Genomic DNA, 26,636 nt, shown 5'->3' on the forward strand with positions numbered 1-26,636 from the left:
TTATTCTACCCTTTTCTCATAGTTACCACCCACATGGCACTCCTCTTCCGGAAATCCGAAGACAGTTGTGCCTTAAGCGCAGTTTTAGGTGAATCAGCAGTGTTTAGAGAATGCCCAGATTATGCAAAAAGGCGTGCTATTATGTGCAGTGTTTTTCTGACGTAACATCTGTGAGCAGTATATGCAGTATATGGACATGACTATTGGCGCAAGGTGCTTTATGTTTTTAAATATGTTAGTTATGACACACGTTTTATAATGTGCTGTTTCTTATTCGCATTACAACTTGGCGTGAGGTCCAACTTAAAATGAACACGTTTCATAACAAAAAGATTTTTTAAGACCTGAAGATGACAACGAAGTCTGTCGAATCAGATTGTTTTAAATAAAGAAATATTTATGCGATCTTGACGTTAGAATGTTTTAGCGCGTAAAACAGATCGCTCCTTCTGTCTTCTCAGAAAATGCTATCGACGTACAGTTTTTCGGAAAAGAACATTCCTATGACCAGAGAATAACCATTACTAAGAGTAGAAAAGGCGTGGATCAACTCTTTAGTGCAGTAGCACCCTAATTACGGGGTAGTTTATGAGAGACACTGCAATGAAAATTAGAGAAAAATTGTCTGCATTTGGGACAGCTGCACAGTGTCATTCATCAAGGAAGTGCCAAAATTGAAGGATATTTTTGTCGCCTTCAGCTTTCAGCAATGCAGAGAGCGTGCAGACTTGACGCACAGAACGATGTATCAAGATGGGAGGAGTACACAGGACGGCGCTCTCCGAAGGAGACGCATTACGACCCCTATGGTAGTATCAGGTTATCCCATGTTGCGGAGTATCCCGAAGAGGTAGTGATGATCGACCTGATATAACGGCTGGCTGAAGTCGAGAGTGACCAAAGCCCAGGCACACGACGAGCGTGAGAAAGAACAGTCACGTCTCGATAGCGCCAGAGGGCAGGGCAGATGTTATTGGCACCGTACAAAGAGGTTTGATCAAGGGAAATCACATAGCAGGCCATTTATTTAAGCCGTGCAGCCGACAGCCGGGTAAAGATCTTCGTGTCACTGTTGAGCATTCGTGTCGCTGTTGAGTAAAGCCAAGGAACGATAATCACATGTGCGTGATGTGCCCCAAGGCTTGTGGATGGAAGTGAGGAGACCGCCAAGGATACCATCTGGGATCGGTACGATATGCAACATAAGGTCCCGACAAATTTCAGTTCACGCCAGGGCCAGTAGGGGACAAAATATCCGATAAAACTGTATTGGAAGGCCATCAGAGCCGCACTATTTGTTCGTAGAACCTGCCTGGATAGCATCATGGACTGCGTCCTCCTCGACGTCGGCAAAATATCCATCTTTGCATCCCCAGGCACCAAGCGAAAGGAAAGTCGGGAGGGTGGTGATGTTGTACAGAGTATAGCATAACATAATGTGCATGGAGAACAGACCCTATATTGCCTTTGGTATCTGACCGCTACCCATCTTCAGTCACAAGAACACTAGCCAAAGTACTTCTACGTTCCGCTGTCACTTGGTACGTAGATGGACGCTCTTGGGGCAATCTCTCGTATGTGCACGCCCTGACCATAGCTGCTTCAAGGTCACGCCGAGAGAGAGCAGTGAGCTGCGGCTTGGGACGAATCATCATCGCCTGACGCTCTGGCGAATAAGGAATCTATTTCTAGAGAATGGTGAAGTAGGAATCCGAGGTTCATTGTTGCCAGCCGCGACCTCCCTTCTGTAACCAAGCAAGGCCTGGCGGAGTTCAGCCGTTGTGCACATAGTCTCGATGAGCTGTCGGCAGTCAGATGAAGTAAAATGGATCGTGTTCAGCTCTCATGGTCCCCAGCCGCGCCGCACCCTATGGCGCCAGAGATTGACGGCACAGATGTATGAGTCATGGTCAGAGAACGCAGTGGGCCAGGCTTCAGCAGCCGGCACCCCACGGACGGTATCGCGGGAGATATAAACATGATGGAGACGACTGGAAGAATGGCTAATGAAATGCGTAAACTCCAGATGGTCACCATGAACATGCTGCCGATAGTTCACAACGTTGAGATGCTGGACAATTTCCGCTAGGACCGCGCAAGAAGAGTGACGCATCAACTGGTCTTCGGACGCCTGGTGGAGTTGAACTCGCTTCCCAGGATTAAAGCATTCTGCCGACCCAGGAAGAGAGGTGTTACCGCCTCGGAGAAGAAAGAGAACGTTCGCGGCGGCGACCCGAACCAGATGCCGCATAGACATTGATGATCCTGATGCCTCCAAACGTCACAGCCTTATCTCTGGTATCTGGGAGATAGGCAACTGTATCAGCGAGGATACCATCACGTAAGAGTTTCGCTACCCCACTACCAGTAGGGAAAACATGAAAGACGCGTACTGTATAGCCATGGCGAGCACAGCATGCTGCAACATGCACCTCCAGAAAGAGGGCGACGTCAATGTCCGAAGCTTATATTTTATGGAGTAATGTCAGCTTATGGCGCCTGCGAGTGGCATTGACATTGACCGTGGCTATGTGATAAGTTTGAAAAGCCACTACCACCACGAGGAGGGGCGATGCAAACACAGTGAAAGCACACGGAGCTCCCCTTTAGGCCTCTGTGGACGGGCACTGAGACAGGGAGGGAGCAGATCACACCAGGGGGGCTCCAACGTTCTGTACACATCTAGAAAGCCCATCATCAGTATCGACGTCACCCTCCCAGGAGACAGACGTCTCACAAGGTCTGTTCAGTAGAACACTGTCAGAGGTGCTCCCACAGGTAGCGTCAGACACAGAACGGGGTGCAGCCCAGGTTTCAACCCATCTGAACACTGATTATAGGTCACCATTTATCTGGACGATGACGATACTGATGTCTTCAAGTATGCCACTTAATCAAAGTTGGAGGTCATCAACATAGAGGTGATAACTGTATAGGGGGACAGTACTAACGAGATTACATTGACACGTAAGATCAATAGCGGACCCAGACTGACCTTTGTGTCACTACTGATAGAAAATGCTTTCAAGAATATACGTCTTTTCTAGAGACGAGGCGCAGTCGTTTGTTGGCCAAGTAGTTCTCAAACCATTTTAGCGCTCTGTCTGATAATTTCAGAGGTGATATTTACGTGTGCAGTTATCGACGTCGATGGTATCAAGTGCTTTGTTGAGGACTGTTAATCTCAAGTAGCCTCACGGTTGTCTGTGGCATATTTTAGATTGCTAGTAAATTTGGTTAGCACAGTATTCATTCTATGGTGTTTACGATAAGCGGACTGATGTTAGTCATAGAAGTTGAATTTTTGTTAACTGTTAACTGACTTGAATGTGAGGGACATATACCGAAATACACCAATTGGTCGGGAATCACAAACTGACTGTAGGGTTTCGTTATTAGGGATATGTCGGACCATACTTATTTCCTACTGAGTGGGATATTTGTTATTCAGGAAAGGACAATTAAATATACCATTCAAGAGTAGTGATTTGATAACCGCGAGATTCTTTGTCTTCATTATGCTGATACCTTAATTTTCTATTGCTGCAGTAGTCTGTTTGATTCTTTTCTCCTTGTGCTTGTTGTAACGTGTTTCAGATTGAAGTGTCTGTGTTATGAATGTGGTCTAATTGTTTTGGCAGACGACACGTTATTGCAGCGTGAGGCTAACTAAAAAAAACTAAATTCCTCCCGAACAGGTCATGAAGGCCCAACGGTACCGACCGGCCGCCATGCCATCCTCAAACATTAGGCGCCACTGAATGCGGATAAGGAGAGGCATGCAGTGAACACACTCCTTTTCCGGCCGCATGTCAGTTTACGAGACCGGAGCCGCTACTTCTTAATCAAGTAGCGCCTGAGGGCTGAGTTCACCCTGCTTGCCAACAGCGCTCAGCAGACCGGATGGTCATCCTCCATCCATGTGATAGCCCAGCCCGACAGCGTCTAACTTCGGTGATCTGACAGAAACCGGTATTAACACTGCGGCCAGGATGAGGCTGACTGGTATTAACAATTTTATTCAGTTCGTCACTTGAGAAATGAAAGACAGTTTCTGATTTGTCTTTGCATAGGGTAGAGGAGATCGCATCGACGCTCACATTTGAGCAAGTATTCCTGATTTAAGCATTGGAACGTATTACCTTACCGTATATTAAATCTTTCTGCACTCTTTCAAAGTGCAGGCGCCGCATTTCACTTTAAACATCTGCGAGCACCATCCTTGTTGTTCATCATTTAACGCAACTCGGTTGTCAGTCGAGGATTAAGAGTTTCCCCAATTTCAATTGTACAAGGTGCAATGAATGATTTCAGAAAAAAAGAAACAAGAGCTACAAACGAAATACTTTTGCTGGCCTTCAAAGTAATCGCCATTAGCTACAATACAATTTTGAGAGCGTTTGTAAAGCTATTGGATAGTGTCGGCAAACGCATTTTGTGGAATAGCTCGAAGCACCGTGGCCACGCGATGTTGAATATCCGCATCTTTACATGAGCCGAGACCTGGTGCTCCGGAGATCGAGCAACAAAGAGTGCCGTGGTGTTCATCGTCTTCCCCACCACCCACAGTTAGAAATTAATGATGGATCAAGTCGTCGCTGTCGGAAAGGCGATGAAAATCTTGATTTTCGTCAGCCGACTTTTTTTTTTTTTGCGAGACGGGGAAGACGATGAACACCATTCAGTTGACTGTCACTTGGTCTCAAGATGGTACTACTATCACCATTTCTCATCTCATGTAATAGTGTGGATATCCAGTAATGCGAAACTGGGGTGCTTTTACATGAGGCGTCTGTTGACAGATTCCAACTGGTTTACGACTGATGTCAGAAATGTGTTGTAGCTACTAGTGATTACTCTAGAGGACTAGTACAGTTATTTTGTTTGTAGCTCTTGTTTCCTTTATTTTGTGAGACCATTCACCGAATTTTTCAGACGCACCTTGTATATTTGGGAGGATGTTAGTCGAAGACTTTTATGTCTGCCGTTACGATAGAATCTAACAGGTACTCCATAATCTCAAGTGGCCTTTCCTCTATGGAGCGCCTTGAGCATTCCTTTTTTTTCTCTTTCTCTCAATTACTCGCTCACCTATCTCAATACCTAAAATTATCACATTCATGCTGCGGAGGAAAAAAAATTGAGGTGATCTTAAACGAAATAAAATCTGGAAAAAAGCGTTTAGCAATTCAGCTTTCATTTACTCATTTTCCGTTCCAGTGCTTCAAATGGTTCAAATGGCTCTGAGCGCTATGGGACTTAACATCTGAGGTCATCAGTTCCCTAGAACTTAAAACTACTTAAAACCTAGCTAACCTAAGGACATCACACACATACATGCCCAAATCAGGATTCGAACCTGCGACCGTAGCGGTGGCGCGGTTCCAGACTGAAGCGCATAGAACCGCTCGGCCACCACGTCCGGCTCCGTTTCAGTGATACTCGTATAATGACTAATCTTCTAATACGTTTTGATCCCGATGAAACTTTTCCCGCAGAAACAAATTTTTTTAGCCTTTTTCTACGGTCGTCTGCAGCTCGTGGCCTTGCGGTAGCGTTCTCGCTTCCCGCGCACGGGGTCCCGGGTTCGATTCCTGGCGGGGTCAAGGATTTTCCCTGCCTCGAGATGACTGGGTGTTGTTGTGTCCTCTTCATCATCATGATTCATCCCCATTACGGTTGGAGGAAGGCAATGGCAAACCTCCTCCACTAGGACCTTCCTAGTATTGCGGCGCGGGTCTCCCGCGTCGACCCCTACGCTCCTCGGAGTATGGGAAATCATCATTTTGACAGTGGGTTTAATATTTCTCCAAATATGCTGCCTGACAAAAGAAGTGAAACACCTAGCAGAAATTGTTGAATGTCAAAGCAACTTCGTACACGTACACACTGTCGGCAGGTATGTTGATAATTATAGTTGCAATTCCCTGTGATCTGTGATGGACAGAACGGTCACAGGAATGCACTAGAGTCACGAACAATGGCGATCGAGTTTAGGCTTGTTCTCAGCACTTACGTCACGTATTATCCGTCAGCCAATGAGCGTTCAGGAGTGTTCTGAGCGTTTTGCTGAGAATGCCGTACCAAATGCGACCATCAAACGAGATCGTAGGGAGCTGTTTAGTGACTTTCGATTCCATTTGTTCCGAATTGTCATCACTGATGGTTGTAAGTTATAAATTCAGCATAAGCGGCGAGACATATTTTGCAGCATATACGCATTCTTCAAGTGGAAAGCACGCGCAACTGTCGCTTGGAATGACCAACAACGCAATCCGCGTCCGTGCTTCGACATGCGCGAACAGCCGTCGTTCGTGGATCGGACTGTAGTGTTGCTCGTGTTTACTGTTGTTACGTCCACCGCTGGTAGCTGAGAGAGCAGCGCAACGGAATGTCATACCTCACGGCTCGGGTTCGTTTCCCGGCTGGGTGGGAGATTGTGTCCGCTCAGGCTCTGGGTGTTGTGTTGTCCTTATCATCATCATTTCATCCCCATCGACACGCAAGTCGCCGAAGTGGCGTCACCTCGAAAGACTTGCACCAGGCGAAAGCTCTACCCGACGGGAGGCCCTAGCCATACGGCATTTACCTTTTTACTGTTGTTATCAGGTCTGGTAGGGAATGTAAGAGACGTGAAAAGCGACAGTGATAAAGGTGAAGAGCGCGAAGATGCTGCGTACTCATACGAGACAGCGTTATCAGCACCTGTCAGTCTCAAAAGAGCCTCATTATGAGTTACCATTTTCCCGGCTGTGGATAGTCGTTTTGCGCTTATCCAGACTTGTGGAGCATTCGGATGCGTCAGTGGCCCGATGTTGAACTGCCCGGGAACATGAGGGCTGCATATGCACCGTCAGGTTTCCGGTCAACCAAATCTGACCACCTCAAGGGGGGAACGTAGTATTCACGACCAAACTCAAGCACACATAATGGACCCCCTGTTACACTGTGTATCATCCCACTCCATTGGTTGGAGACTAGCAGCAGCCGGACTATCGAATTACCGTGTACGTTGCCGTTAACACCACAACACAAACTGCTGTATTAGGTGTTATGTCATAAATGGGAAGTGCGGACTACTGATGAATTGCGTGCATTGTGTTCAGCCTACAATAACCCAGACGATCATCATCAGCGAGTATGGCGGTGATCTGAAGAAAGGTCGATTCTTTCACTGATTTGGAGAAGTACAGCGCTGTCACTCCTGGGGACTTGGTGTGGGAAGCCTCTGTGTGTGACTTGAAGCCACGGCTGGTACACTGAGGGGACCGTGATAGAAAAACGGTATGTGACGGATACCCTGCGTCCTCACGTGTTATCTCTCATGCAACAGTGTTGTGGTGATACTTTTCAACAGAAAAATGCTCATCCACACATAACACGTGTCTGAAAAAACTGTCTTTGAGATAATGAGGTACTCCTATGGCCAGCAAATTCCCCAGATCTATCCCCGATAGAACATGTGTAAAACCATCTCGAGAATAAGTGCACACACCCAGGCCAGAGAGTGTGCAACATCACACTGCTAAGTGCGCTCATACTGCCAAGTTCTATGTAAATTTGACTCCGTTTTGTAATTACTGAAGTAACATCATATACTCTCTCAACCCTAGAAGTTTCATTACGTCTCCTCGTCCCCTTTTCGGTGCTTCACTCTTTTGGCAGCCAGTGTACATCGAGCGCATCTCGTATAGCTGTTCTGAGACTTCACTGAACATTTTCTTGTCAGCAAGCATTTAACCTGTTACATACCTGTCTTTGCCTTAGTGATGATTCTCTAAAACTGTTCTTGAACCACTGTATTTTCTCGCTCTCAAACATCACAAATGTGTGTAGACTATATACTGAAACACCAAAGAAACTGGTATTGGGATGCATATTCAAATGCAGAGATATGTAAAAAGGCTGAATACGGCACTGCGGTCGGCAACGCCTATGGAAGATAACAAGTGTCTGGAGCAGTAGTTAGATCGGTTACTGCTGCTACAATGGCAGGCTATCAAGATTTAAGTGAGTTTGAACGTGCTGTTGTAGTCGGTGCACGAGCGATGGTACACGGCATCCCCGAGGCAGCGATGAAGTGGAGATTCTCCAGTACGATAGTTCTAAAGAGTGTACCGTGAATATCAGGAATTCGGTAAAACATCAAATCTCCGACATCGCCGAGGCTGTAAAAAGATCCTTCAAGAACGGGACGGCTGAAGAGAATCGTTCAACGTGACAAGTGCAGCCCTTAGGTAAATTTCTACTCTGGGCCGTCAAGAAGTGTCAGCTTGCGAACTATTCAACGAAACATCATCTATATGCGCTTTCGGAGCCAAAAGGCCCACTCGTGTACCCTTGATGGCTGCACGACGCAAAGCTTTACGCCTCGCCTGGCCTGTCAGCACCGACATGGGACTGTTGATCGCTGGAAACATATTGCCTGATCGGATGAGTCTCGTTTCAAATTGTATGGAGTGGATGGACGTGTACGGGCATGGAGACCCTGCATATCAGCAAGCGAATGCTCAAGCTGGTTGAGGCTCTGTAATGGTTTGGAGCGTGTGCAATTGGAGTGCTATGTGACCCATGGTAGTGACACCTGATACATCTCGATACGACTCTGACAAGTGACACGCACATGAGCATCCTGTGTGATCACCTGCATCCATCATAAGCATCCTGTGTGATCACCTGCATCCATTCATGTTCCATGTGCATTCCAACAGACTTGGGCAATTCCAGTAGGACAGTGCGACATCCAACACGTCCAGAATTGCTACGGAGTTGGTCCAGGAACACACTTCTGAGCTTAAACACTTCCTCTGGTCACCAAACTCCCTAGACTGAACGTTATTGAGCGTGTCTGGGATGCCTTGCAACGTGCTGTTCAAAAGATTTATGGACAGCCCTGAAGGGTTCGTGGTGTCAGTGTTCCCTGCAGAACCTCTTTAGATATTAGTTAAGTCCTTGCCACGTCGTGTTGCGGCATTTCTGCGCGCTGGCGGAGGCCTTACACTATATTATTCAGGTGTACCAGTTTCTTTGGTTCTTCAGTGTAGGTCACAATATTTTACAGCTGTGACACGCATTCCTCACATTTTCCTCCCTAGACGTAAATGTTTGCTGTTGGTGGCTCAGGTGCTTGACTTTGTGACGAATAAATATCTTCCTACCTTCCTCATCTTTTCATTAATTCGTATTACTAAATTTGTTGAATCGTCATATTCTGATATGTTGCCAACATGGGTTTCGCGGTAGTGGCTGCGTGACCGACTGTCCACGGTAATTTTCGAAAAATATCTTTAGTTCCGAGAGTCTTTGTTCCTACAACCACTTCAAAATAAGTGTGTCTTCCAGATAATAACTCTCAAATTTAGATTTCCTCACATAGACTATAGCCTTATTTGAGACTTTATATAATATATTACCTAAGTTTTCACTGAACCATTCCACTCCTTCGGTACTTAATGTGGGTGATGACAGAAATGATTACTATTTCTTTATACACCTTCCTCGCTTCTCTTCACCCAGACTATTTCGCATTCTAACTCCTCATGAATCTCATTAAACAATACTGAGATTTACCAAAGATAAGCCTCCACCATTGATACCAGGTTTCGATAACGGTACGTACTCCATTAGAAATTTAATGTTTCCTGATATTTATTTCCGGTTTTAGTCAGCTCTTTTTATCAGCTAATGCGAGCAAATTAATACCAGAACCTGTCATTATTCCCATCATAGAAATGGAAAGGTTTTCTTGATTCAAATTTATTTCACTATTGGTTTTAATACCATACCATAGTATATGGAACTGTTGGCTACAGATCATAGGAAACAAGTACGGTGCACTTTCATCATTAGTATTTAACACTTGTTTTCACGTTGTTTTGATCATTAGTGTACTAGAGATGTGCACACAGCTATGTGGTACTGGTGACGAGACGTCTGCTTGACTGTCAGCTACTTTAAGGCATTGCCAACAATATTTGATGCACAAACATTTTTCAGGTATGACGCATGCAGGGGAAGGCCTCTATCTGTTTCCGGGAAAGTCGTCTCAGCCAGATACGGATCCTAATTCGGATGATGGGAGAGTGGCCAATCTCTTGGCGACACTATGGACCAATTACGGCAAATACGGGTACGTCGTGTCATTAATAGTTCTTCATACTGTGGCTGTCAACAGGTTCTAGAATCAATTATTTCTTGAAAGGAATACTAATAGTCGTAATTGTGATGTTACCAAACACAAACAGTATTTTTTTTAAAAGGGAAACACAAATGCTTAGTCACTGAAGACTAAATGTCAGATATTATTGCAGAAGAAAGATAGTCAGGTAAAATAATAGATGATTGTCCAAGCTATCGACACATGATTTCTTTAATAGCTTGTAATTTAAATGTTCAGTTGTCTTTGTTTACCTTATTTATTCGCACGATACATTCTACAGAGAGTGGCTGAAATACGTACAGGCAGTTTTATTAACTCCTATGGCTAACTGACACACTTGGGTGACTTGCGTGCCAACGTCTTATGTACAATGTGTGTGAAATCTTACGGGACTTAACTGCTAAGGTCATCAGTCCCTAAGCTTACACGCTACTTAACCTAAATTATCCTAAAGACAAACACACACACCCATGCCCGAGGGAGGTCTTATGTACAGCTATCAAGTGCTGGTGACTCTTGTAATGAGTCCATGTATATTTCAGAGTAGTCTTAGCGTCATTGGTCATGATCAGGGAGAGTAAACGACTATCCTTTTTGAATCGCACCAAAGAGGGCCGTTGGCACAAACGTCGCCATTCAAATGACGGCTGTCTCTGTCCCAAGGAAACTTTATCCAAAGAAAATTATCATCGTTGGTCGATCATAAAGAAGTGCAGAAAGACGTGAATAAAATTTCAATTGGTGTAATGAATGGCATCTCTCTTGTCATGGGGATAAACGAAAGATAAAGCCCAAACTAACAGAAAGAAGTAGGCAGCCTGCGATAACGTAAGTGCTAAATATCTGGAGCAAGTCATATAAATGGTTGGGAATAATCCTGAAAATCGATGTGAAATGGGTCGAACAGGTATCATCAATAGAAGGGAAGGCGAATGAAAGACGCCGTTCTGTCGGCATGGTTTGGGGGAAGTGCAGTACATCTGTAAAAGAAATCTCATATAAGATGTTAGAGACCGCAATTCTAGAGTACAGCTCCAGCGACTTGAGTCCTTATCAAGTAGTCATGACAACAGAATTCGACAAAACGTAGAGACCTCCTCGTAGGGTCAAAATAGGGCGGCATAGCGTGTACTAAAGTGTAGCAGAGATGTTTGGAAAACTCAATTGGTAATATGTGAAGACTACTTTACTGTCGCTAAGCCCTGTTGGGTAAATTTAGAGAACCGGCATTCTAGAAAGACTGTATGGTAAATCTGCTGCTACCATCTCACATCTCGCCAGGAGAAAATGATGTGTGGTCAGAGCGAGTGCAGAAGCACGTAAAAAGTCATTTTTCCTTTATCAATTTTTATCAGTGAATACTACATAAAGTGGTACAAAGTACCCTCTTTCATACAATGTACATTTTCTTGCGGAGTATATATGTACATGTAGAGTCACCATCAGCAGTATCAGATGCCCCACCCCAAGAGATACTTTATGTGATGAGAAGTATTCAGATGCCTATTAGTGGACATTAATATGGGTGTGCGTCCATCATTCGCCTTTGTGACGCGTGAAACTCTGCTGACGGCACTTTCAGGGAGGTGTGTGAATATGTGTGGACGAATGGCAGCCCATTGTTCATCAGGAGCCGAAACGGGAGCAGGTACTAATGTTAAACGTTGGGATTAGCGCGAAGTAGCATTCTAACACTTCACAGAGGTGTTCCATTGGCTTAAGTTGGGCAGTCTGGGCAAGCAAGCCTATTTGGAGAATGTTTTTGTCCAAAAATCATCTCACATGCTCCTTTATCTATGTATCTTTTATTAATGAAGTCCTATGTGGCAAATGTGTTAGCTGCGGGTGATGAAAAACATCATTTCTGTAAGCGTTAATGTGACTAGCAGACCTATATTGTATGACACCCTTCATGTCACTGAATATGTGTAGGTATTTAAGCTCTAATGAATTGGTTTTTGATGTGTACCATTAGGTAAGATTGTTTGTGTTCGAATTCTATACAGAATTATTCCTTTATTTGTAAGCCTTATATATGCAATTGATTATGATTCTATGATTGATTATTTCTTATGCTTTAATTTGATGCCTTTTTCTTTGATACTCTTCATACTGAGAAATACCTTTGCGTTCACTGTTGTGAATCTTGTACATGTGAGTATTAGAGATTTGAATGTTTTCTTCTTTCAGTAGTCAATTTCTTCTTGTATGCACCATTAGTGACAGCCATTCATGTTCACAATATACCCATTATAAAACAATTTTCTTGTCTGCCAGTTTTATTTGTAACACAGATTACACTTGTACAGTTGAATATTTCTTTCATGTTTACACTTTGACATATAGCTTTAACTACTTTTCATATACCTTACTGAGTTCAATCAATGGTTCTAACATATTTCTTTCATTTTTTAAATTCTAGCATACATTCCGTATCTTAATTTATTGACTCTTAATTTATAGACTCTTATAAATCACACGCCGATCGTGCTGATCCATTTTGTGGACAAACATAATAATTTTTCGGTGGCATCAAGGTGCTGTTTTATAAACTGCAAATTCATTTTGTTGCACTTAGTAAAAGCATTACGTTCTCTGTGAGTTGTCTTATTAAGATTTGAATGTGATGTTCAGACAGTATGTAATGAGACCGATGGCAACAACCACGATATCTCTTCCACAACGTACCAGTAAATGCTTGCCGCTTCAGTGCTTCTACGTTATATACGTAGTTTTTAGAAGTTTTCTCGTAAAACAGATGTGGTTTCTTTGCATGCATAACAGTGCGTTCAACGATGATGCACTCAGACCAGACAGAAATTCATTTCTTTGCTAATCATTGGGTAGACCTAAAATTTCGGAATAGAATGACTGCTAACTCGGGTGGGTTATTTTTCTCATTTCTGAATTGTGGGATTTAATGGATTTTTTGGGGTTTAGCAGGTGCTCATGTTTGCCGAGTATGTAGTAGGACTCATAGTGGTTGGTTACCTGTGGTGAAGAATTACTTACATTACATACATGAGTGAACAAGTGTGATTATGAAATTACTGTTCTAAACTGCTTATTTTTTGTGAACATATCCCGGCCTTCCCGTATCACCAGTCATTGTAGATATGCAGATAAATTAAATTCTGTACAAAGCAGGGGCCATGCCTATCCATTACGTTAAATACTTTAATTCTTTTGGAATATTCGGTTCAAAACAAACGTGTTTGATGAATAAATTCCTCCTACAGATTTTTTAAAAGAATCTCAAGAGCTGTGTATTATACACCATCCGAAACTTTAATGCATTTGAGAGAAGAAAATAGCTTTGCTGTGAGTAAAGTTAGATGTGGTCGTCTGAACGTATTGTCGAACGATTAAAAGGCAATATAGTCATCCACTGAAACGTTTGTAAAAAGGCCATTATTAGGTACTGATTATGAAATGTTGGTCACTAAATTGTATTAGACAGCAACTAAAGTAATGGTATTAAATTAATAGTTTGTTTTATAGAGAAGAATCTGTTACATATAGCCTTCCTCCAGTACCATTATCAATAAAACAGTAACATTTTAGTTGCAAAATGATACAGAATTTGTGAATTTTTTTCATTGTCGTTCTAAAGTTATAACATTCTTTTCCTGAATCGAGGGAACAATTAGAATATTAACAATAACTGTATGAGTTATCTGTCGATTGCGATGAAGCTTAGACGCTATGTGAATACATATTAGGCTCCGTTTTAGACAAATCACGTAATCTCTGGTATGCGATTAATTAAAATCTACAAAAATGGTATGACATGTCACTCATATCATTGTTGAAAACCTGCACCTCGCGGCTAATGATATGAAAATGACCTGCTGGGCAAACAGAAACCGGTAATCTTTAATAAAAGAAATAGTGATCCAGACGGTGTCTGTACATTCAACATGAGGTGTAGAATGGTATTATTTTGTACTGAAAAAGCATACAGTGACACATAAGGACGAGTGATGTTGTTCGCATACATTCCAAAGACCACATAAAGCTACGTGCATCATCTAAAAAAATTATCTTACATACATACATAACCTCGTCCAGATATATGTTACTCATAGATTTTTGTTGGATGACAACGGGTTTAGGTCCTCGTCAGATCAGAACACTGCTGGTTTGTGTCTTAGAAGTATGAATCAATGAAGTAGAACATTCGTCCACTACACTGCCGAAAATTAGCGCATTTTGCATACACTTGCCCTCGAGACAAACGATATGCGATGCACACATGCTTGGTTCTCTAAACTACATACCACTGTAATGAACCTTCTTTTCAATAACGTCAGTACTCCGGTAAATGGAGAAAGAGCAGTCGGTAGTTTGTGGTATTACATTCCAATATCTTTGAATGTCTAATACTAAACATAGATAAATGGCCATTGGCCAAACTTGGAAGTATTTAGGAACAACACAACAACAAACATTTTCCATCACAGATCTGACTGTGTCTCAACTGCCAGCATCGCTTTTTTTTCGGTGGCTGTCACGTTTTCTGTTCCACCTGTCTCCGTTCGTTGATACAGCACCAGTGCCACCCCCACTCACTGACACAGAGTTAGCTCCCTTGTGCAGATAACGTTTGCCGTTGGTTGGTGCATTGCGACTTCGTGCAGCAATACCAAGATAACCACGTATCGCTTTTGGTGTCAATGACTTCTCTGGTTATGAATGTTATAATCGTTAGTCACGTCACTGTGGAAATCAGAGCTTCGTTCCAGTTCCCATACATATAAATACTGAGTGCTTACGTCAATGTTCATGGAGGTCACCATTAATAAAGGAATTACTTGAGATTGATATGCACATTGTGTGACTGGGATTTCATTTTGTTTTCAGGGATCCTGCACCGTCTGGAAATCCAGTGGTATGGGACACGTTCACTGCTAATGCTTCCAACTATTTGGATATGAAACTGGAATTTGTGACACGTCAAGATTTGCTCAAGGAGCGGATGGATTTTTGGAGAGAAATATTACCTTCATAAACAGTTTCATAATGTGATATACTGTCATGTGCTGCTAAAAGTAAAAGTAAATTTTCCTTGTATTTGGTTTAAAAAAAGTATCATCGCTATATCAATCCTAATTCTGTTCCATGCACCGTCCCGCAGTTCCTGTAATGAAATTTTAAGGCCGCGTTCGTCCCATCAACGATTCGTCATTCGTGATTCTGCAGTATAGGATATGGATATCGCTATTCACAATCAAATACAAACGACTATCTAATTTTTTATCCGTTTGTGTCTCGTGTCGCCTTAACGCCCAATAAAGATCGCTCTATAAAGACAATAGTATCAACATATTTTGATCGTAATAATTGTTTGTAGTGGTTAGTCGTTGTTTCCAAAAATGTGTAGCTACACATAGTTTCGCCGACACCTAGCTGTGTTCCAGGACTTTACAAAAGGTTGCAACTCAGTTCGAGAATCACTGACCGAGATAGGGTTAGAGAAGCTGTAAAAACTTAAATTCCATTTGTCTGAGCCAATGGCAACTACGTAGGTAAGTATGTCTACAAAAGTTACTGTTGGTTAATCAGCCGCTGATCTAGAGGTTCGAGAGAGGAAGAACTACCATAACATTTCTGAAGTCGACACAAATATTTCTGTGGATTTAGTTTCAAGCTCCTTCAATCTACGAAATATTTAGACTTTTTTGTAATGTACGACGCAAGCAAAATGTGATATAATTTTTGTTCTATTACATAATTATTTAATTGAAATGAAATGATCGTATGGCATTGATGGCCTGGAGGCCCCATGCAGAGGAGTTCGGCCGCGGTATTGCAAGTCCTTTTTAGTTGACGCCACTTCAGCGACTTGCGAATCAATGATGATGAAATGATGATGAAGGACACACGACACCCAGTCATCTCGAGTCAGAGAAAATCCCCGACCCCGCCGGGAATCTAACCCGGGACCTCGTGAAGAAGCGAGAACGCTACCGCAAGACCACGAGCTGCGGACGTTATTTAATTAATTAACTCATTATAATTATTCGTTCATTTGAATAGTCTTTTACCTTCGTTAGGAAAACCCTCCTTATGGAAATACTTTTCGCAAACATAACTCTCACAGAAACGGTGTTGTTGTTTAGCTGAAGTAAAGATTCCAATAAAACTTGTGAAGTTTCCAAGAACCTGCTAATGAAACCTCTCCTGCTTTACTCGGTAATCGGCTAATCGGTACTTCGAGAAAATGTTTCATGTATCCATTTACCTGAATATCTGACGTGAGTAGGGAGCATTGTACAAAGTGTGGTCGTGGTTTACTGAAATTTATAGCTGTCGTTTTATTTTGCATATTCATTTGTAGGTGGTCTACATATAGGTCTGCTACTTACGAACAAATGCAGACTGCAGCATTTTATGATTTGTAGTAACTATTACCACAGGATTCACAGTTGAGGTGTGATGTCGTCAGTCATACGACCACACCGCCGCCTGAGATCTATCCGCCGGATGCGATTCTCTCGGTAAAGGGAACAGAAGAACGACTGTGTTTGCCAAAGAGTACACAGCCAGTCGCAGTACTTAGGCTCGCCGCGAGGCGCCGCTAGATCACTTCATGTGTAGCAGGAGTGGAGTGCATTCCCGCTCACGCTGCGGTGAGTTACGCATAGCTGATTGTCGCTGTTGCTACTGGAGATGCCTGGATGCGGTAGGGGACGCAAAGCTGCTGCCTTGGCGGAGTTGCTGCTCACGATAGCAGGGACTTCCGGCAAGAAGAAGAGGAAGACTGCAGCGCAGTGCTTTAGCTGCCAAAAGCTTGGCCACGTCGCCAAGCACTGCAGCGGCGCAGTTGCGTGCTTGAAGTGTGCGCAAGCACACGACACGCGCGACTGCAAAAAGCAGAAGGACACCCCCTGTACCTGCGCCAACTGCGGCGGCGCACATGCGGCCAACGCCCGTTCCTGCGCCTACAGAAGAAACTGGCGCGGGCCGGAGAAGAAGACGCAGAAGCAAGTGACCACCACACACGAAGAGGTGGTCACTTGTACGGAAGACGTCGTCACCAGGCGCCTCAACGACGCCGTACAAGAAGCCATGTCCGCCTTCAATCCGCCATGGCGGAAGAGAGGGCGGCCATGCTGGCGGAACTGGGCGAGACTCGGCGTCAGATTGCTGTGCTGACGCAGGAGCTTCGCTCAGCCAAAGAAGTCTCCGCCACAACAGAGGACACCGCCACCCAGACGACTCCTCCACGTGAGAAGGAGTTCGCGACGGTGGCCACGCAGGCAGACGAGCCTGCCGAACGGGAGGCGACACAGCACAAGGAGGACACCGAAGCAGCAGCGCAAGAAGAGGAGTGGGAAGAAGTCCCGTTCCTCCCGCTTCCAGACATGTACAGCGCAAGCGCTGTAACGAAGAGGATCGCTGACTCGCTTCGCGATGGTACATACCCCCACCACGACAACCCTTATCCTTTCGTTCCACCTAACCATCCTAAACCTCCACTCCCACATCACCTACTTGGGTATCCAGAAGGCCTTATTGGTCTTTCTAGGGAGGATTTCAATCTGATTGATTCCCACCCTATCTCCACAGAGTGGCAAATGCGCTGTATCATCATCTCTCTGGTCAACGGAGAATATGATAAAGCAGGATACGTTACGCACAGTATCCCAACCGAGGGAGAGCCCTCAGCAACAAGCAAGAAGAAGAAGAAGAAAAATAGTCATATCGACAAGCCCAAGAAATAGGTCATAGGCACTCCTTGCCAGTCCAGATACAACCACACGTACAGAAAGAAGACTCTGCAAGATTCCCAGGGGAGTAAAGGCCAACAGGCCACAAACTTCCACTCGAACCTCCTCACAGTGAGGAAGTCATAATAGGAGAGCAGCAGCAGGAATGGAGTGCAGTTGTGCCAGTCGACAGTTCGTAGCCACGCTCAGTGGTTAGCCAGCACCGATGTTAGTCAGTCATCGTCTGCAGCTCAGTCATAGCTGCCATCAAGTCTTTGTAGCCCAGTTCGAAGTTACTCTTCAAATCCACCGGATTCGACGTTCAAGATAACGAGAGATCAATTCGTCACTGCAAGATTTGTGACTTGTAAATTATGTCATTCTTCAGACGCTTATGTGCTCATGGACTACAACAAAGTTAAGTAATAAATAGTTTCTTATTTTGTACTCCTGCTAATTAATTGTTTTCCTGTTGTAGCTGTCAAGCAGTGGTGGCATAGTGGAACCGACTTTTCCACCTCCTTGGCTACCTCATATTTGCTACCTCATGTTGATGGACTCGGTTATGGTGGAAGATCGACAGCCATGCAGGTGTGTGCTGGCCTCTACGGTGGCTGGTGGAAGAGCTGTTCTTCCGGTGTGTTAGGACTGTTTTCGGCTCTCCCGCCTGGCCGTTGTGAGTTCGATGGCTTGGAAAGTGATAACAGGAGTCCGTTGGAGGTGTAGGTACCCGCAGTGAGGCAGACGGCGTTCAGGAAAAGCCTTTATTGTTCCAACTTAGAGCAAATACAGATGCACGCCATCGTCTGGTGGTGCAGTCTGACGTCGGTCCACAACATCTACGTTCTGCGGATGTGGTCACGCGTCGTTTTCTGGCTCAGGTTGTGTTGCGGAACATGCGCTGTGCGGTAGTCTGCTTGCTTGGCGGAGCTGAAGCACCGAGTGCTAAGGCGGCTGGCGGTCAAGGCGTCAGAAGTTGGCGCAATGCTGCATTGACTGCCGCGTTAACGAGAGTAAACGTAAACCACATTTTGCAAGTCAGCTGTGGGTCGTCAGCCGCGTGCCTTCTGACGGTGTCTGGAACATTGTCTTGAATTTCCTTCGCGTCGCGCTACTCAGCTCATACCACAACACTGCCATTCTAAAAAGTTCGTACATACTTCGCAATGAGCCGTGTAATTAAGGAGAATTTGTGATAGACTAAGTGTATATATCATTTAAATGTACCCTCACTGGTATACAATATTCTTGTATGTAAAAAGTCATTCTCTCAAAAAGTTATAACGTCTATTGGAGAAAGTGGTTGTCTTTCGATCTGTCTCCAGTGTGCAACGTTTCTTATAATTCAGCGCCCATATAAATAACGTTTAACATCTGGGCACATTTGTGATTCTTCCTCATTAATTTTTACTGTGACGATTTCATTTCTCGTATTTATTTACAAACATCTTCATTCACCAAAGAACTGTTATATATAGTTCACCTGATAAAAGAAGTCACAATGTAAGAAACAATCCAATAACAGGTATCAAACTGCCGTCTGTCAGCTGAAATGCTGATAGAAAACCGATTTACTGAAATAAAGTAATATACTGATAGCAGAGTCTTTGGTTTTAAATTACCAATCATTTGGTGTGTGAACTTTCTGTAATCGGAACTTGCAGGAAGATTGTTGAAATGCTGTTATATTCTCTAAACAGAATAGATTTAGATGAATGAATATATTTTCAAATGTAAGTTTAAATGTAACCAAAGTATAGGTTTTTTTACAACAACAACAGAATTATCTTAAAATACGAGGTGTCTTGAAATTATGAGTTTTTAATAATATTTCATTAAACGCAATATTTTTAACGAATTTTCTCACTTTACACAAATTAGCAAAGAAAACAATAAACGATAAAATTATAATTAATAAATTTCTAAATTACTATTTGATTATTTCGAATTTTCTACATTATATTCGGTGTAAAATAAGAAAAAAGGACCATAGTTAATGAATACAGTCGTAGTCAATTACTGTCTCATATACATTCTTCATAGTTGTAAAAGAATATTACGGTATCTTTCACAACATGCCGTGACTTATAAAAGTGATTACGTTATTTACAAACAAGTAAGAAATCTACTAATGTCACAAAGGCAGGACTGTATTACATACTTTCTTAGCAAACACTTAACAGATTATTCCAAAACTAAAACAGTGTCAAAAGCTTCGAAAGTAAAAGTGGTACCGATAACGTCATACCAAAAACTCGAATAATCTCGAGGTGTGTTGCAGACTTCTGTTCGCAACACCTGTATTCACAGATTCTTCTGCTAATTGCCTCTACTAAACTTTGCTTAAAAATCATCTTCAGACTGCGCTGTAGGAAAATGACATACATTAAGTAACTTGTATTGAAGTAAATTGAGTCCAAGCGATTAAATACAGAGGGAATCTTCCTTTAATCATGTTGAACATTGCTAAAGTAGGTTGAAAAGATTTTAAAAGTAATCGATTTACTACTACTGTCTGGTACCTCCTATCATAAAGACTCATAATTATAAATGATTTTTTTCGTTCAATCTCTATTCCCATCAGGGAAAAATCTGGTATGTTTTATATCACGTCTTTGCCTGTAGAAAATATAAATGTACTTACAGTTAATACTTTCTTTAAGATGTATCGTATATGGGCCTGTAGTACTGAATGTACCGCTATGTGATACTTCTGGATCCTTTAGAATAGTCTTTTCGGCTCTCAAAGATTTACTACAACTGTTTATACCTGGTATCGTGCCTTTTCACGTTATCTGCTGATTCAGTGCTAGTTCTGCTAACAATGTCGACAGATGGCTCACGCTACTACCTGTTTACTTAGCGATTCTAGCCCGTATTGGACACACTGATTATACTAAATTATAGTTAATAAATTACTGCACTGCCTGGTGTTCCTTAGATTTTCTCTACTGTATAGTTTCTGCTGTGTAACTATTTTTAAGTGTTCGATATATCCTAACAAATGAACGTTGTAGTCAAAATGTACCTTCATCGTCCATTGTTAAAATGCAGTTGGACGACTGGAATTAGAAATAAACAACATGACACCAAATTATTACTGTATGGATGTTATGTAGCATAGCATTTGCAAAAATAATAGATTTCTCGTGTATGGCACGTTAAGAGATAGCGATCTAAGAAACAGTTGGTGTCATGTCGTTTAATTTTAAATTTCAGAGTTTCGAATACATTTTAACATTGTATGACAAACATAAGATTTGTCCCCACTACAAATATGTCTTCATACAATGAATCGTGGAAGGTCTTGGTCGCAAGTTAATTTATTGACATACATTGATACAGCATCATCAGACACAGCTGTGCTAAGAACGAAGAATTGCAACATAAGAGATACTTGACGAAAAATATATGCAACAGTGGACAACAGTTCCATCAATATTTACAAAAAAGTACATAAACAAACCACACCAAACTAGTCACATTAAGTACTGAAAAGACGGTATGTTCAGATGTCAGCTGAAGAAAACATTCTGGCAGTAAACGAGGAGGACACCCTGTGTGGTGTGCGTACTGTAAATCCTTCGGTACACACACCATCAGATTATTTAACTTGTCGCTCTAACGAAGCAGGCGACTGTCAGCAATGTGTCTCGTGGTCTTATCGTGGCGTGTTTATCTTCTGCCATTAGGTCAGACGATAGAAATGCCACTTGCACGCTTAGAGTAGCAGATTGACGGTGACCAACTTTAAACAGAACTTGATTAATTTTCACACACATTTATTAAAATAATAAAAATCGTAGATATTACGTAACTTGATTCTGGATGCTGTTTACAATTGACAGTCTGAAGTTCCTTTGGTCTTGGTACGTTAATCTTATTCTCACATATCTCTGATACTTGACAAAGTGTCTATATATTTCTCTTCATGGCTATGTACAGGAATTTGATAATCTTATTAGGTGCAGACTGAAACTTGACTACAGACTAATGCAGACTGGTACAGACTGGTGCAGACAAATGCAGACTAATGCAGACTGGTACAGACTGGTGCAGACAAATGCAGACTAACTAATCGGAGGTCTGTACACTTGTTATAATACCTCGCGCGTTCAGGTATCACTGCGCGAGTGTGATCCGCGAGGAGAAAAGGTTCTACGTTAGCAGCAATCTCATTGGCTGCGTTACATATTAATACGCGGATCGGCGGAAGCAGAATTTGGTCCGTCTTTATGGCAGCGCCATCTCGTAGAGCGGAGACGGACGAGCGCTGCGCCTGCGCTGTTGTGCTTAGCGGGGCGCGCTCTAGTGGGAAAGTTGTGTAGCGCTGACTACACGGAACTACGTACACAACACCCTGTACTGTTCTTTGGCATCTAACCAGGCAGCTCCAATCAACAAATGCAATCCAGCTGCGGTACTTCATGGCCTTCAACAATACAGACTCGTCAAACTGTTGTGCCTGGTGCCACACGCCTGTAACACTTGGGCTACGCCGCAGCATTATCAGAGCTCCACAGTCTGGTCACCCAACTTTGGGTGGACACAGGGTATCGTGACTGGAAGTACATGTGACAGCTTTATGTAACTGCAATAGATCAGCAGAGCCTGAAAATGTCACCTAAACCAACTGCGCCCACTTGAAACTAAGCAGAAACTGCCCCGAGTCAGGAACACAGGGACACTTAGTACAAGTGGGAGAGACCACTCAGCATTCACTTGAAGCACTGAGAGGCACCTACTGTCGTTGCTGCCTCCTGTGTTCCACTCGCCGTGTCTTCGCCTGTAGACGCCCACCACCTAGGAGACCCGTTTACCAGGTGAGGATCTAACGCAGGTGCAGTACTCCAGCTAGCAGAAAAAACAATCCTCCCCCCCAGCCCCCCGCCCCTCCCTAGCCCCCAGCCCCCCCCCCCCCGCCCCGCCCCCAAAGTCCCCGTTGGATGTTGACTTTCAAACTCTGGTGAAGCGTTCAAAAAAAAAGGTTCAAATGGCTCTGAGCACTATGGGAGTTAACATTTATGGTCATCAGTCCCCTAGAACTTAGAACTACTTAAACCTAACTAACCTAAGGACAGCACACAACACCTAGCCATCACGAGGCAGAGAAAATCCCTGACCCCGCCTCTGATGTCCCAACATAGTGCCCAGGTGGAAACCCTGGCAGAGATCCCCATGACCCTTTGTCCCTTGACTTCTAGCAAATTCTTGTTTACTCAGTTTGCACTCGCATTTTGTTTTGTGATCTCTTTGTGTTGTCAAGCTTTGATAGTTCCATGTTTATCCCTCAATATGCATTCAGACTCTCTGCGCACCTGTTGGTTTGATATTCGGTGTTTATCGTGGGCACCATAAACGTGACAGCTTTACATAACTGCAGTAGATCAACAGTGCCTGACAATGTCACCTGAACCAATGGGCCCACTTGAAACTAAGCAACAACCGCCGCAAGTTTAGCTAACTAGCATCACGCTACATGAGAAATAACAGTAGAGAGAGACATAGGTAGGGACTTCCGTTAGATGCGTTACCGAAAACTTCCCAACAAGTACAAGAACATTGCCAAAATCATGTTAGAAATTTTCATTAGTCGATGGGCTTAGTACAACGCATTAAATTTTTAAAAGTTGGTAAACATTTGTTCTGTAACATTACAGAATTGACCTGGAGATATCTGCTGATCTAATTTAGAACTTAATTTGAACTAATGTATGAGTATAAAGTGATCTTTGTACCAGAGTAAATAATGCATCTTAATTTGTCAAACGCTCCTCTTAGTTCAGCTAAATTCGGTATCAGAGTCAGCCGTACATTATATTGCCCCTCAAACTAAAATATTAATTTTATCTAGAGTCCATAATGTTTATGTTCTGCCATTCAGAGGACACTACATGACTGATGAAGTTACATATTAAGGATTAGTAATACATATTCAAATACAATGACGTGACGAAGTCATGCAATGCCAATATACATATGGCGATAGTATCCAGTACACAGGGTATAAGAGGGCAGTGCATTGGCGGAACTATCATTTGTACTCAGGTGATTCATTTAAAAAGGTTTCCAACGTGACTATGGCCGCACGAACGGAATCAACAGACTCTGAAAGCGGAATGGTAGTTGGAGCTAGATGCATGGGACATTCCATTTCGGAAGTCGTTATGGAAATCAATATACCGACGTCCACAGTGTCAACAGTGTGCGGAGACAACGGAATTTCTGGCACTGCCTCTCACCACAGACAGCTCACTGGCCGACCACCTTCACTTAACGACCGAGAGCAGCAGAGCTTGCTTAGAGTTTCCAGTGCCAACAGACAAGCAACGCTGCGTGAAATAACCACATAAATAAATGTAGGACATACATCGAAAGTATCTTTTAAGACAGTGCGGCGAAATGTGGCGTTAATCGGCTATGGCAGCAGAAAACCGACGCGAGTGCCTCTGCCAACAGCACACCATTGCCTTCAGTGCCTTTTCTGGGCTCGCGATAATATCGATTGAACCCTAAACGACTGGAAATCCGTGGGCTGGTCGGATGAGTCTCGATTTCAGTTGGTAAGAGCTGATGGTGTGGTTCGAGTGTGGCGCAGACCCACGAAGCCATGGATCCAAGTCGGCACTGTTAAGCTAGTGGTGGCTCCGTAATGGTGCAGACTGTGTTTACATGGAATGTACTGGGTCTTCTGGTGTAGCTGAACCGATCATTTACTTGAAATAGTTATGTTCGGCTAATTGGAGACCATTTGCAGCCACTCATGGACTTCAGGTTTCCAAACAACGATTGACTTTCTATGGATGACAATGCGCCATGTCACACGGCCATAGTTGCTCACTACTAGTTTGAAGAACGTTCTGGACAGTTCGAACGAATGATATGACAATGCATATTGCCAACATGAATCCCATCGAATATGTATGAGATATAATCGTCAGGCCTGCCCATGCTCAAAATTCTGCACTGGCAACACATCCGGAATTTATTGACGGCTTTAAAGGCAGTATGGCTCTGTATTTCTGAAGGCGACTTCCAACGACTTTTTAGGTCCATGCCGGCCGAAGTGGCCGTGCGGTTAAAGGCGCTGCAGTCTGGAACCGCAAGACCGCTATGGTCACAGGTTCGAATCCTGCCTCGGGCATGGATGTTTGTGATGTCCTTAGGTTAGTTAGGTTTAACTAGTTCTAAGTTCTAGGGGACTAATGACCTCAGCAGTTGAGTCCCATAGTGCTCAGAGCCATTTGAACCAACCATTTTTTTAGGTCCATACCACACTGAGTGGCTGCACTACACCGGGAAACAGGAGGTCCTACACGATAATAGGAGGCAGCCCTCGATTTTTGCCACCTCAGTGTAAGTAATAATTGAGGGTTACTTGGCTTTCAACTAAGTTTCAGAGTCAGTCAAACATTATGGTGATCCCATGCTAGAGTACTATCTTTATCTTGTACTGTAAAACATGTGCCATCTTTTGCTGATAATTCTTACTTATGGTATCACATAGTAGAAGCTACATGACACTTGAATCCATACATCATAATGTTACAGCAAAATTGTAGCAAAATGTTCCTGTGCTCCACACATTGCACACTGCATTTTTACAAAACACAAATTGGTTCCACAAACTGTTGAAAGTAATTTTGTAAGCCTGATTTGTTTCTCTTGCAACTGGGTGCAAGGAAATGAAAAAAAAAGTTTGGTTGTAATGATTTTAACTGATTTATGCATTTACATTAACATTAAGACAACATTTTTTAGTATTTTTCCAACATTCTGATTTTTTCATGAGACACACTAATAGAAGTAGTCGTAATAGTACATCCTATTTTTCTTTATATCACTCACTCCTTGATATTCTATTAGTAACACTGTATCTTCATGGAGTCATTGTCTCTTGAATTCTTTTTCTGATATCTGAGTGTCTTTGCGAAAATGATTCTGTCCACATGTTTCCAGGTATCCTATCTTTGAATGGAGTATCCAGTTTTAGCGCTGTAACTAATTATTGGACATATTCTATTAGCTGACTTCTAATAAGAGGGAATCCATTCTTTCGACTCTCCAAGCTTCACTTAACTAACTGAGCTTCAAATCCTTCACGTATTCCACAGTAGGGACCCATCTGTCTTTGAACTGGATCTTTTATAGAATTGTTATTTGTCAGATTTATACTGGGATCTTTGTACAGTTTACTAGCATTTGCCACAGGCATCAAATTTTTCGCAATTCACAAGTTTGAATGCTTTGGTGTTCTTTTGACTTAAGAATCTTCTTTTACTTTTCTTTCCTCGTTTTAAGCTACAACTGAAAAAAAGGGACAAAATGACATGCTAAACAGGCAATCCAGTGATATCTGAAACCAATAAGTAGGCATTCAGAACTAAAATAGTATTCTGACAATATAACCTGACAGTGGTTGTCATCCTAAAACAATATTGTAACACCAGAAGTTGACAGTGGACAGTGGACAGTAGGTCACAACTAAGCCCTACTGGATCTGAAATAGTGTATGCTCAGTGTTTGTCAACTGCTGGGATGCAGCATCTGTCTCTCAAGTGTCAGCTTCTGTGGTATCAGTTACTGGGGTATCAATTAAGAAGATTCTCAATTGTTTTGACGTCAGCTGCTGGATATTAAAACTGCATTATATCACCAGTATCTGACAGTGTGTATGCGAATGGCTGTCTGAATACCCCCTACATAAAAGCTTATTCTGGCAAACTGTCGCATGTTACAGCAAAATTGTAAGAAATTGCCTCATG

At 43.0% G+C, this 26,636-nt stretch overlaps 1 protein-coding gene across 1 annotated transcript in view; it reads left to right on the forward strand.

Annotated features, from left to right (window-relative positions):
- LOC126094741 (cholinesterase 1-like) overlaps window positions 1–15,198 on the forward strand; it is a 127,220-nt gene extending 112,022 nt beyond the window's left edge. The window contains exons 9-10 of the mRNA XM_049909289.1: window positions 9,997–10,129; window positions 15,023–15,198. Coding sequence (XP_049765246.1) covers window positions 9,997–10,129; window positions 15,023–15,170 — 281 coding nt within the window. The 3' untranslated portion in view covers window positions 15,171–15,198. The remainder of the gene's footprint in view (window positions 1–9,996; window positions 10,130–15,022) is intronic.
- Window positions 15,199–26,636: the final 11,438 nt, after the last annotated feature.

Source organism: Schistocerca cancellata, chromosome 8 (assembly GCF_023864275.1).
Source record: "Schistocerca cancellata isolate TAMUIC-IGC-003103 chromosome 8, iqSchCanc2.1, whole genome shotgun sequence".
NCBI classification, from domain to species: domain Eukaryota; kingdom Metazoa; phylum Arthropoda; class Insecta; order Orthoptera; family Acrididae; genus Schistocerca; species Schistocerca cancellata.